This window comes from Salvelinus namaycush, chromosome 11, assembly GCF_016432855.1.
Source record: "Salvelinus namaycush isolate Seneca chromosome 11, SaNama_1.0, whole genome shotgun sequence".
NCBI classification, from domain to species: domain Eukaryota; kingdom Metazoa; phylum Chordata; class Actinopteri; order Salmoniformes; family Salmonidae; genus Salvelinus; species Salvelinus namaycush.
The window spans coordinates 7304864-7318459 of NC_052317.1; the positions used below are offsets into that span (position 1 = coordinate 7304864).

General features: G+C 41.5%; 1 protein-coding gene across 2 annotated transcripts; it reads right to left on the minus strand.

The window, feature by feature from the left end:
• Positions 1-841: 841 nt before the first annotated feature.
• On the minus strand, positions 842-7963 carry LOC120055748 (plasminogen activator inhibitor 1 RNA-binding protein-like). 2 transcript variants are annotated; one of them, XM_039003690.1, is made up of 9 exons: positions 7589-7963; positions 6052-6238; positions 5583-5723; positions 5382-5450; positions 5142-5219; positions 4553-4754; positions 3966-4019; positions 3555-3755; positions 842-2541 (listed from the first exon to the last, which is right to left on the minus strand). In XM_039003690.1, the coding sequence occupies exons 1-9, from the start codon at positions 7842-7844 to the stop codon at positions 2482-2484; spliced, it is 1248 nt and encodes a 415-aa protein (XP_038859618.1). In that variant the 5' UTR covers positions 7845-7963; the 3' UTR covers positions 842-2481. The 2 variants fall into 2 exon arrangements, with proteins under 2 accessions (XP_038859618.1, XP_038859617.1); XM_039003689.1 differs by having other exon boundaries at positions 6052-6241.
• Between the last annotated feature and the right edge of the window lie 5633 nt (positions 7964-13596).

A 13596-nucleotide genomic window follows, 5' to 3' on the forward strand; every position in this document is an offset into this window, starting at 1 on the left:
TTGTCTGTATAAATACTACACTTTTCTATACCCCCCCATATCATACTCACAAACTGAAAACCTAATGTGTGTACAATTCTTTGGTTAGAGCAGTTTCCCAAACTCAAGCTTTGATTATTTGAGTCAGCGGGTGCAGGTGGTGAGAAGCAACTGCGGCGACCTCATCAAAAACAGCATGCCCTTTGATCACATGACTTTTGTAAAGTTGATGCAGTTGACATGTAGTTGCAAGTCAGACAATTTTTATAACCATAATGCAACACACTTTGAAAAGCGGTGACCAAAAATGGTCGACGACCTGACAGAAGTGATCCGCTCGAACGCGCCCACACTCCCATAATTTCATCATAGACATTAAAACCAGGTTTTCACATCAATATTCCACATCATAAGGATAGCCTGCCTGTCCTAAGAAATTGAACATTTACCTAATCTATGGTTTGCATCATCTTGTGTGTGTTGTGATTTCCAATAGTAATAGTATAACACTTGAATCATTTATCAAATTTTAAAGGTCCAATGCAGATATTTTTCTCTCAATATAAAATCATTACTGGGTAACAATTTTCATGCCATTTTTTCAAACAGCTCTTACACCAAAAGGGGCATTATCATAATTTTCGCAATTTCACAGTATTATTCCAACCTCAATGTAGAAATATATAAAAACACAGAAAGAAAATCACATTTTGACTGCACTGGGCCTTTAAAATGTGTTATCTGGATATAACCCAAAACATAATTTCTGTGTTGACAATGTAATCCACTGCCATAAGCAGTCCTATCAATCTTACGACATAACATTGAAATAATACCCCCCCCAAGAAAAATCACACAGAGCTTGAATATAGAAAAGCACTTTTTTTTTTAAAGTGTTCTTTTTAAAAGTCACAGTAATGATCTCACACAACTCACTGCCAGGGGCAGAATACATTTAACACCTCTAAGCAATTTATTAGAACAGGGATGTTTGCAGAAAAGTCTACCGTCAAATGGCTCAAACAAACAGTCTTACAAAAGGTTTGCTCCAGTCACCTGTGTCCCTGTATTACCAGCAAGTCTTTCCAGAGCATTGGAATATAAAGCTTTCAGTCATTTAAAATAGTAAAATGTACCCCTTCCCCAAACCCAATGTGTGAAGTATACCTACTTCGGTAAAATAAAACCTTGCCTGGAAATGCAAGACACAGATGACTACAAGCTCGATTAGCAGTCATACATTCTGTAGCACTCGATTGCGCCACATTTAACGGCCCATTTCTTTCAGAGAAATTATGCAGTAGTGCTGCTGTAGTAATGATAACAAAATGCAAAATTAACAGCAAAGATGATCACAAGAGGGAAAAAAAACAGGGATTTACTTCAGAGTTCGGGGGCTGATAGGAACAAGTGCTTTGCAAACTCTAAAAGATAAGACTACAAATACTACATTTATCAAATACTCTAATTGCAAGATATGTCCACAATCTTACCTAGATAGTCGTTTCTATGTTCTCAGAAATAAAAACTACTTCAGGCCAAACCGAGCTGCTTTTGAAGTTGTGGTCAAGTTCCTGGAGAATGTCAAGTTCGTGGCAGGGGAGTACTTCAAGTGTTTAAGTAATTATTGTTCACATTCAACCCAATCACACTTTCTCTCACACACACAAAAAAAAATACAATATATTCACATAGTGGTCTTAAGGTTACTAATAGTATAGCCTGTACAACCTACAAGGACCAGCCTAGATACACATTTGGACCATGGCTGCCCCAAAGACACAGGTAGTAACATCTGGACCAGGGATAAAACAACCACTGGTCCACCAGAAAAAAGAGCCAAGCTATCAATAGGAAAATAAAAGGAAACCAGAGGCATCAACTTTCACTGCATAACAAGCAGAAACATTACACTTAAGGAGTCACTACTTTTAAAAACACAGTTCATAGATTTAGTACAAAGGTACTAAAATGCATTTTAAGTTTAACATCGGAGTAATGCATGACTTAAAAGTTACCCCTTCAAAATAAAAGCTTGTCTAAGATGACCACAAAATATTCAGGTAAAGTCATGAGGAAAGCTAGCCAAAGCCTGAGGAACACACACACACTTCAACCTCAATCTTGGAAATGCATATATTCAAGCAGCAATACAAAAAAATATCCATGAAGTATATATGCATAATCTCTGAAAAAAAAAATAATAATATGAAAACATCCCTGCTATCTTGTCTCTAAATACAAAACTTCTACCAATAACTTGCTTCAGTGTAACAAGAGAAGTAATTTTCCCTCTTTTTTTTGTCTTTTTATCAGTCCTTTCAAAACAGGTTAAAATTTCAGTCCTCAGCTGTGAATGGTATGGATGACTGTCTTCTTTTTGTCGTTAAAATCATTTCCTTTTTTTTCTTTCTCTCATATACTTGAAGTTGTAAGCATGCAAGCCTCATAGGAGGGGGGGCGGAGGCGCTGACGGGGCGGGCTGGTGGCGATGCTGAAGTCTTAGGCCAGGGCTGGGAAGGCCTCTGGGTCGTCAACGTTGGGAACAGACACTCCACCTGGCTGGGGACCAAGAGAGAGAAAAATAATGCATTTATAAAAGCTCAGAGAATACTGGGTCATGTTCAGTAGGGAGAAAATGTTTTGCAGTTGAGAGATTATAGATTAACAACACAGTTCAAAACAATAATTAGTCAACTTCAGCACAGAATTTCACTTTGTGGTCAGTGAAAACAGCTTTCTGTGGTCAGTAACCTAGGGTCCTATACAAGCTGCGTTGCGGAGAACGCGGACGGAGTCACGGAATCCAGACATTAAACCGGAAATCAACAATATTCAAAAATGTATTGAATTTTGTAGAAAATCAACTAAATGTATTGAACTTATTCAGAAATGCATTACATTAGCCCAAGTTAATCATCAGACATGAAGAAAATACGTTAGGGATTCTTATTTTTCTGCAAATTTGCAACAGCACAGGAATGCTCCTGTCGGTGTGTGCACGTATGTCTACACTTCGTGTAGCCGATAGCGATGATGCTAATATTAACCTTCTGGTAGAGATGGAAAGGCTTTCCCAAAAACCATCTCAGTTAAATGTTGATTACAAAGTACCCTATGCCTACTTGGCAGAATGATATTGTGATTATTTGCATCAGCGGTAATTTGTTTTGCAAACTCTGAAATCACAGGAGCACTACAGAAAGACTGCTAACCAAACAACGGTCTCTTGCTGGTGCTCACTTGCATTAAGTTTAACACCCCAAAAATCTAAATGTATTATATTTTTCCCATACCTCAAAAGTGGTCTCTTGATGTGGTTTAAGCATTGTTGTGAATTTAGAACAGAACATCCATTTAAACATTTTTTTTTTTTTTTTAAATCAACAAGTGCGATTTTGAGAGAACCTAAAAAACTATGAAAACCGAAACCTGGAAAATGGGACTTGGGAAAAAATAAAACAGAATCAGGCAAAAAATAAAACTGATTTTATAGGGCCCTAGTAACCATAACCTTTTGTGATCATTATTTACAACCATTTGTGGTCAGTTACAACAGCCTCAATTAGCGTTACCTTTTCGGGTCGAATTCCCCCTGCGCGAACTGGACGGTCGGATCGGCCGCCTCCTCCACCGCGGCCTCCCCTTCCTCCACGGGTTCCCCCGCGCCCGCGCCCAGGGCGGCCCAGGTCTCCAAAGTTGATCTCCAGCTGGGCTGTGATGTCGTTGGCGGGCTTGCGGAAGTGGTGGTCCGGGCCGATTTCATCAGGGTTGCCCTGATGGAGGAGATTTGACTTTGTTTACATTTAGTCAGAGCTAGAGTTTCACATTTAGACAGAGTCCACTCATGCAACCATGTAAACTCAAATAGCCAACATGCTAACTACTGTTTAACATAATTTAACTACTATGCCAATGTGTATGCATGTGTAGATGAAGGCTTGTTTTATCAGAATTGTGTAGGGTTGAATATATGAAACAGGTACCTTGAACAAGGGGGTCATGTCTTCAATCTCCGGAGTATCAATCACAGCTGGTCTCTGCAACATCCAAGAGAAAGGACCAACAATAAGCCCAAGCACTTTTGTAATGACATAGCCTCATGGGGAGGGTTTTAAGCTGGTTTGCATTACGATCTGGTTTATATCAGCCCTTTTGGTGGCTAATACATAAACAAAATACAGAACAACAATGAATCAATACCTTAAAGATGTGCATACTTCTTTAGCGTTGATCAGTCAATAAGAATCAAACTTTTCTAATTGCAACTTCTTTCCAAACTTGAAACGCAACAGTACAGCTAATCCTACATTTCTTGAACATTTACCAATATTACTTGAGTAGGGTATATCTGTAGATGTTTTGACTTCAAATAGATTTGAAATTAAAACAAATGATTTAATCGATTCAGTCACATCCTTAACCTAAATAAAACACATACTTTGCTCAAATATAGGGTTGGAAAAAAATAATTAAAATGTTAAAAATACAACTAAATAAAATGGCAAAACATAAAATATACATGACAGCACAGCAATAGAAAAGCAAACATTTGGCAGTTCGTGTCACTTACATCTTTAGGCTTTTCGTCGCTGACGTCTTCGCTCTTGGACTTGTGCAGCACGTAGCCCTTGTTCCACTTGCTGTCGGCGCCCTCGTTGGGCTTGCGGATGTTAAACTCCACCTTGGCACGCTCCTTGTCCTGCATGGCCTTCCATTCGTCCAGGGTCATCTCCTTGGGGCCCTCCTCCTTAGGTTCCTCTACTTCGTTCTCCCTGGAAGAGACGGAGACGCATCTGTTACGGCAAGCTATTACCAGCCATTGTCTGTTAGCTTTCAAATTGGGTTTGTTGTTTTAGATTTCATCTAGATTGACTGTAGTCCTACTTGCGTTGTGGACCATGTGATGAATTGAACGTTGAGATCTGACTGAATGAAGCATTATGAATGGAGCACCCTAGTGAACCGGTACAGTGATGTTAACTCCAAGAATAGGTTTCCCTTGCAAAAATTAGATTTAACCTGTAAAAATAAAGGTTAAATGAAAAAGGAGAGAAATGAGTTGGTTGTCCTGTTTCAGTCAGAGCAGCAGTCCTGGGGTGTTTTGCACTGAGGTGTGTGTGGGGGGGGGGTTAACTGGACAGGTCCAGGAGGGTACTCACTTATTCTCAGAGTCAGCAGGGGGGTGTTCCACTCCCTCAGGAGTTTCCTCAGGGGCAGTAGTCTGTTCGGCATCACCACTGCGAACAGAAATTCAATTTAATTATCCCCTCCGGGGCAAAAGCAGAAACCAGTCAATATCAACAAAGCCAGGACTTCCTCCGTGTAGGACCTTGCCTACACATAATGGGTCTGATCGGTCTCCATTTAAGGAAAGCGGTTCTGATTTTTTGAACACCCACCTCGTTTCGTCCTTGGCGTTTCCCCGGTTGTGAACACCACTCCCGCCACGCTTCTCCTCGGATTTCTGACTGTTGAGACAAACACGAAACCAAATGCGCCACCATCACTAGTCACAGAGCATCTGAGGCTCAAATCCTAACCCCCCCCCCCCCCCCCCCCCCAAAAAAATAGTTTGAGGACTCGGAGCAGAAATGACTCACGGTTTGTCGCCACCGCTGTGTCTGTCGAAGTCCCGTTTGCCACGGGAGTCGAAGCTGTCGCCCCGGCCCATGCCCCGGCCCCGTCCACCACGCCCAGCACGGCTGCCACCACGCCCTCTGGGGGGCCGGTCTCCTAGAGGCCTGATGAAGGACACACACAGACTTTGCATTAAAGAGGGCAGATAGTCCTGAGCTGCTCCTATGAATAATACTTTATTGAAAGCAAAAAAAACAACAAAAAAAACATGCAAGGATCGGTATGATTTGAATTTTGACCTTTAACAAAAAAATCCTTTACACCACTGTCAAAGTCTGGTGCCACCTGACACTTACAAAGTAACACAAACTGAAGCATACAGTGCGTCCCAGACATCCGTCTATCCCACAATCCCTAGACAACCAGATTTACATTACCAACAATTATCAAAAAAATTGCTGACCATTGTCATTTACTACAGCAATTACTCACTTGTCTGCAGAGAACTCTCCTCTTTCTCCACCGTCGGGCTTGTCCTCAAGGGGTTTGTCGAAGCGGCGCTCGCGTGGGGGTCTCCTGTTGTCCGGCCTCCTGTCGCCGGTGGGCCGCCCCTCCCCCTGCCCGCCCTGGGTGCCAGGCTGGCCCTGCTGGTCCGGCCTCCGGCCCACCCGCCTGATAACTGCTACCACAACAACACACGGAGGCTTTAGATGTGGCCAATCACTCAGCACTGGCCAGAGATGACTACAGAGACAAATGAAAAGGGTTGTGCAGTGAAAAACCCCATGAACATTCACCACTCTTTCAATCAATAATACCTTTTGATTAAAACATGCTTTGGCCTGATAAAGGGTGTTGGAGCCAAATAATGTGTAACCAAAAAGTATAATACAACCAAGAGTGGTATAATGCACCGGTGTCTACACTAGAGACGAATTGCACGAGGAACTTCAAGTAAGCATTTAACATGAAATGTGGGTCAGTTGTCAGCAAATGTGTTAGGTCATACCAGACGAAGCTGCTTAGCTATCTCATGAGGGTGTGGAGTGTTAGCTACGCCCTGTCATGGTTTATTACTTTGACAGCATGCACTCTTGACTCAAGGCAGACACGCCTGCTGTCAATGCATGTAGACATGGTATTTATACTTGTGTAGTTGAGGACATCCCGCCAAATCACTTGTTTACAAAAATACAGCGCATGCACGTAGACAACATCCTAGTAACTTAGCTACTAATTCAGCAAGCTAGCTAACATGATCTGTATGGAAATGCTTCTGCAAATATAAACGCCAGCACGCTCTGTCACAACACGTTACTGCATAAACCGTTTGAACAGACAACATAAACAGTGCTAACTATGCATTAACTAGATAAATAAAACGGTGCAAGGTTTGCTACCTGTGTTGGCCAGTTTCTACCAAAATGCTGGAACAACAACAACCAGCATGGGACTTTGGTTTGCTAGCTACCTACCTAATGATGCATTTGCAGGATAACGCACGGGCCTTGACGTTAAAAACTCGAGATTTTTTTTTTTACAGTTTAGTCGCATCAGTGTTGTTTTGAAGAATAGCTACGTTAGCTAACTGCGCAGCAAGCATGCCCCTCAAATCCTAGACGAGCCAGCTACCTTTTTGCTCAGCTAAGAAATAAGTTATCTAATTCATATATATGCTAACCAAACTCGAGCTGTTTCATGACAAACACATTTTACTGCGCAACTACCACTGGAGTATCATTTACAAACAATCCACATCCTGCAGGTGGAATTAATTTCTGAAACAGGTTAGCCTGAGTGCACTGTTGGGTGATATACAGTACATATCCAATGCATGATTAACCTGTCCAATAATCATGCATTGGATATGTGCATGTTTGCAGTGGGTTCTGTTGCCGTCTAAATTGATCACAACAGGACAGGTACCATGTTGACCCTCATCATGCTGTTGTTACCAAGCTGGCTAGGTTTTTGCAGGTTAAGAAAAAAAAAAAAAAACGCAATACCAATTTGTGAGTGTGAACCTCACCTTCTTTCTTCGGAGGTACTGGAGCCTGAGGTTCATCTTTTTTGTCAAGGAGCGGATTCTTCCTGTCCTTCTGTGACTCTTTCTTGGGCTGCTTGGCAGCTTGGGCTGCAGACTTGGTGATACTAGCTGCGGCCGCCTCTTTCTTCTTGTTCTCCGCCGCCTTTAACACCTCGAACGGATCTGATTCATCATCCAATAGCTGGTCAAACCGATTCGTTACGACGCAGCCGAAGCCTTCTTGCAGTTGTCCGGGCATGATGGCGCCCCTTCAGCGGGATTTACCTCCGATTCTACGAGGCTGGGTGCGAACAATTCGCTAGATACTGCCACAAGATGGCTGGGAAATGTACCCCTTCTCTTCCGGCGCGAGGAATATCCGGGACATTCAGTAGTGCGCCATGTGATATGGGGTATGTACTTGTCTTGCCAAGCAGGGTGTCAAACTATGCTGTTTGTAAACACATGCACATTTTCTCACGTGTCAGAAGGTGATAACTGTTGAATTATTCCTATATCGCGCATTAGCCATTAAATATAATTGATACGTTAATTGACAAAAACAAAATGCCTATGCACTGTAGGTCGGTAACAATAAATATACTGATGACCAATAAAAACCTTTATTTCCTTATTGTTTAGAAGAGAATAATAAATACCCAATATGCAGTTAATGCTTTTCAGGAAATGAAGAGAAGAGAGAGAGGGAAGAGGGGACCTTTTTCCAAGTGAAGCATTTCCTAATCCCAATATACAGCAGCTCTCTCTGTGTGTGTTCTGAAGATTAAGGAGGATTTATAGGTTTATAAAAAGCAGAAAATAAACTTGTGTGTAGAGGGCGGGCAGGGAAATGTTGTGAACTAATGGTAGTGTTATGCAGCTGTCTATTTACAAGCATTTCGCTACACCCGCAATAACATCTGCTAAATATGTGTGTGACCAATACAATTTGAGTTGATTTTATCTGACTAGTCACTTCTCTGTAACCTATCAGAATGGGAAGTTTGGGAACTCAACCATCCAGCCAAACACAGCTGTTGGCGACAAGGTCACATATTGGATGCCAAGTTAATTTAGCTTTTATAATTTTCTATTCTATGAATACAGTATCTTTGTAATAGTTTAGCCCCTGTAGAAGGTATCATACTATTTGTGTGTACATAAGTCTACTACAGAGTTTTAAGGCATGAGCAAGACACTCACATGACTCAACTGTGACAAAGCAATTTGGCAAGCAAATGCCTCTCCTCATAACGCCCTAAAGTGGTGTCAATGAAATGTGTGCCATGTACAATATCGGTGACATTACAAGCATCTTGCACCAATAAACGTATTGGAAGTATCCGCTTCATGTTGGAACTGGCATTATATCCTATGTGCTACTGTATTTCTCTTTAGACCTACAGTACAATATGACTCACATTTTACCCGAGACCCATTTTAGTAGTGGGATATTACTCCTATATTAGCCTCATTGTTGAAAATACTGTTACATTTGGTGTGAGTGACACTATCCATCACCACATCATCTTTTATGAATGAAGTGACATAACAAAAGGAGCACATATAACTGGCTTGAGATAATTGGTGTGGGCCTAAGGCAAACCACGCCACCCAAATAACCCTAATCATGGTTTGTAAGGCTACACCACACCACAGCAACCTGTGTGTGTCACATGATACAGGTATCAGGTAACAACAGGGCTGGTGTCTTTGTTACACCAGTAAACTAGGCCTACACAGTTCACATGCTCTGCAAAACAGACAAGACCAACTGCTGTTGCCCTGTTGTTGAACAATTCAACCTGTGAAATATCCATTTGAACACGTTCTAATTTGGCCATGTTGATTTTAGACTTTGACTACACTCACTGCCTTCAGAAAGTATTCAAACTCTTGACTTATTCCACATTTTGTTGTGTTACAGCCTGAAGAAAAATTGATTAAAAAGTTTTGGTTTTCCCTCACCCATCTATACACAATACCCTATAATGACAAAGTGAAACCATGTTTTTAGAATTTTTTTGCAAATTTCTTGAAAATGAAATTACAGAAATATCTCATTTGCATAAGTATGTAGAAACACCTTTGGCAGCGATTACTGCTGTGATTCTTTCCGGGTAAGTTTCTAAGAGCTTTCCACACCTGGATTGTGCAACATTTGCCCATTAATAGTTTCAAAATTCTTCAAGCTCTGTCAAATTGGTTGTTAATCATTGCTAGACAACCATTTTCAGGTCTTGCCATAGAGTTTCAAGTAGATTTATGTCAAAACTGTAACTCGGCCACTCCGGAAGATTCACTGTTTTCTTGGTAAGCAACTCCAGTGTAGATTTGGCCTTAAGTGTTAGGTTATTGTCCTGCTGAAAGGCAAATTCATCTCCCAGTGTCTGGTGGAAAGCAGACAGAACCAGGTTTTCCTCTAGAATTTTGCCTGTGCTTAGCTCCATTCCGTTGATGTTTTACCCTGAAAAAAACTCCCCAGTCCTTAACAATTACAAGCATACCCATGACATAATCAGCCACCATTATGCTTGAAAATGTTGAGAGTGGTACTCAGTAATATGTTGTATTGGATTTGCCACAAACACAACACTGTGTTCAGGACATTGCAGTACTACTTTAGTGCCCTGTTGCAAACAGGATGCATGTTTTGGAATATTTTTAATTCTGTCAATTAGGTTAGTATTGTTGAGTAACTACAATGTTGTTGATCCATCGTCAGTTTTATCCTATCACAGCCATTAAACTCTAACTGATTTCAAGTCACCATTGGTCTCATGGTGAAATCTCATGGAAGGACGCCTGTATCTTTGTAGTGACTGGGGCCTCCCGAGTGGTGAAGTGGTCTAAGACACTGCATCGCAAATTCCAGGCTGTGTCACAGCCGGCCACGACCAGGAGACCCATGAGGCGGCACACAATTTGCCCAGCGTCATCTGGGTTAGGGGAGGGTTTGGCCGGCCGGGATGTCCTTGTCCCATCGCGTTCTAGCGACTCCTGTGGTGGGCAGGGTGCAAGCACGCTGACACGGTCGCCAGACGTACGGTGTTTCCTCCAACACATCGGTGTGGCTGGCTTCTGGGATAAGCAGGCATTGTGTCAAGAAGCGAGGTCGTGTTTCGGAGGACACATGGCTCTCAACCTTCACCTCTCCCTAGTCTGTATGGGAGTTGCAGCGATGGGACAAGACTACAACTACAAATTGGAGAGAGAAAAAAAAGAGAAACAGACAAAATAAACATTATTTGTAGTGACTGGGTGTATTGATACACCATCCAAAGTGTAATTAACAACTTCACCATGCTCAAAGGGATATGCAATGTCTGTTTTTTTACCCATCTACCAATTGGTGCCCTTCTTTGCGAGGCATTCATAAACCTCCCTGGTCTTTGTGGTTCAATCTGTTTGAAATTCACTGCTCGACTGAATGTGTGGGGTACAGAAATGAGGTATTCATAAAAAAAATCATGTTCAACACTATTATTGCACACATGCAACTTATTAAGTGACTTGTTAAGCAACATTTTACTCCTGAACGTATTTAGTCTTGCCATAACAAAGGGGTTGAATACTTATTGACTCAAGACATTCCAGCTTTTCATTTTTTTATTAATTTGTAAACATTTCTATAAACATAATTCCACTTTGACATTATAGGGTATTGTGTGACACAATATCTCAATTTAGTCATTTTTCAATTCAGGCTGTAACACAACACAATTTGGAAAAGGTTACGAAAGGCACTGCAGATAAGAACACGTCAGAAATTGAGCCAAAGTCAGCATTAGCTTGAAGAGTGGTGGCGTCGATCAACGTTTCATTCAAACAAGCTACACATTAAATAATGCAAATAAATCTTTCATTTTAAACTTTCATTTCAATAAAAGTTCAACAGCTCACAACTCTTCATCTTACCAAGCAAACACAAAGGAATGCTTTGCCTAGTTCTGGTCAGTTATTGCTATTTGTGCTTGATAATTCACAAATGCTCTTGACAGACTACCACCTTTAGCTCCTTGAGTTAGCAGCAGGAATGTACCCATGGTCCCCTTCTGAGACATTAACAAATGTCCATTAACCATTTCAGGTGCATCAGTTTCAGTATTTGCTTTTAGTGTTTCAGTGTATTTCAGTATTCAAGTTGCAGTCTCTGTTTTAATATATTCTTTAAACCATATTGTATCTACTTGAGTGCCTACTGTACATGTTCCTGTCATAGTCACAAAAGGAACAGCACTTGTGTAGCCTAGCTAGCGTACTCTAACCAAGATCAAATTATGAAGTGCTTGAAAAATGGGAAACCTCTACTCAACTAGGGAGGCTATTGAAAATGATGGCTGATAAAAAGTCAATGCATACAGCTGATTCTATAGAGTATTCACTCAAATAGAGCGACATAATTCAAACCACTACTCGTTCCTCATGGCTATGGTCAACTTATACAGAGCATACCATTTCTCTTCATTCACACTGAGTAAAACACACTGAATAAAACAGTTTCGTTTATATACAGTGCTTTCGGAAAGTATTCAGACCCCTTGACTTTTTCCAAATTTTGTTCGGTTACAACCTTATTCTAACATTTATTAAATAGTTTTTTCCCCTCATCAATCTACACACAATTCCCCATAATCACAAAGCAAAAACAGGTTTTTAGATTTTGTTGCTAATTAAAATATCACATTTACATAAGTATTCAGACCCTTTACTCAGTACTTTGTTGATGCACCTTTGGCAGCAATTACAGCCTCGAATCGTCTTGGGTATGACGCTACAGTCTTTGCACATCTGTATTTGGGGTGTTTCTCCCATTCTTCTTTTCAGATTCTCTCAAGCTCTGTCAGGTTGGATGGGGAGCGTTGCTGCATGGATATTTTTAGGTCTCTCCAGAGATGTTCGATCGGGTTCAAATCCAGGCTCTGGCTGGGCCCCTCAAGGACATTCAGAGACTTGTCCCGAAGCCACTCCTGCGTTGTCTTGGCTGTGTGCTTAGGGTCGTTGTCTTGTTGGAAGGTGAACCATTGCCCTAGTCTGAGGTCCTGAGCGCTCTGGATCAGGTTTTCATCAAGGATCCATCTCTCTGTACTTTGCTCCGTTCATCTTTTCCTCGATCCTGACTAGTCTCCCATTCCCTGCCGCTGAAAAACATCGCCACAGCATGATGCTGCTACCACGCTTCACCGTAGGAATGGTGCCAGGTTTCCTCCAGACGTAACTCTTGGCATTCAGGCCAAAGAGTTCAATCCTAGTTTCATCAGACCAGAGAATCATGTTTCTCATGTTCTGAGTTTAGGTGCCATTTGGCAAACTCAAAGTGGGCTGTCATGTGCCTTTTACTGAGGAGTGGCTTCCGTCTGGGCACTCTACCATCAAGGCCTGATTGGTGGAGTGCTGCATAGATGGTTGTCCTTCTGGAAGGTTCTCCCATTTCCACAGAGGAACTCTGGAGCTCTGTCAGAGTGACCATCAGGTTCTTGGTCACCTCCCTGACCAAGGCCATTCTCCCCCTATTGCTCAGTTTGGCCAGGCTGCCAGCTCTAGGAAGAGTCTTGGTGGTTTCAAACTTTTTCTATTTAAGAATGATGGAGGCCACTGTGTTCTTGGGGACCTTCAATGCTGCAGAAATGTTTTGGTACCCTTCCTCAGATCTGTGCCTTGACACAATCCTGTCTCGGAGCTCTACAGACAATTCCTTTAACCTCATGGCTTGGTTTTTGCTCTGACATGCACTGTCAACTGTGGGACCTTATATAGACAGGTGTGTGCCTTTCCAAATCATGTCCAATCAATTGAATTTACCACAGGCCGACTCCAATCAAGTTGTAGAAATCTCAAGGATGATCAATGGAAACAGGATACACCTGCTCTCAATTGAGTCACATAGCAAAGGGTCTGAATACTTTTGTAAATAAGTATTTGGTATTTGTTTTTATTTTTTAATACATTTGCAAACAATTAAAAAAAATCTGTTTTCACTTTGTCATTATGTTGTATTATGTGTAGATTGC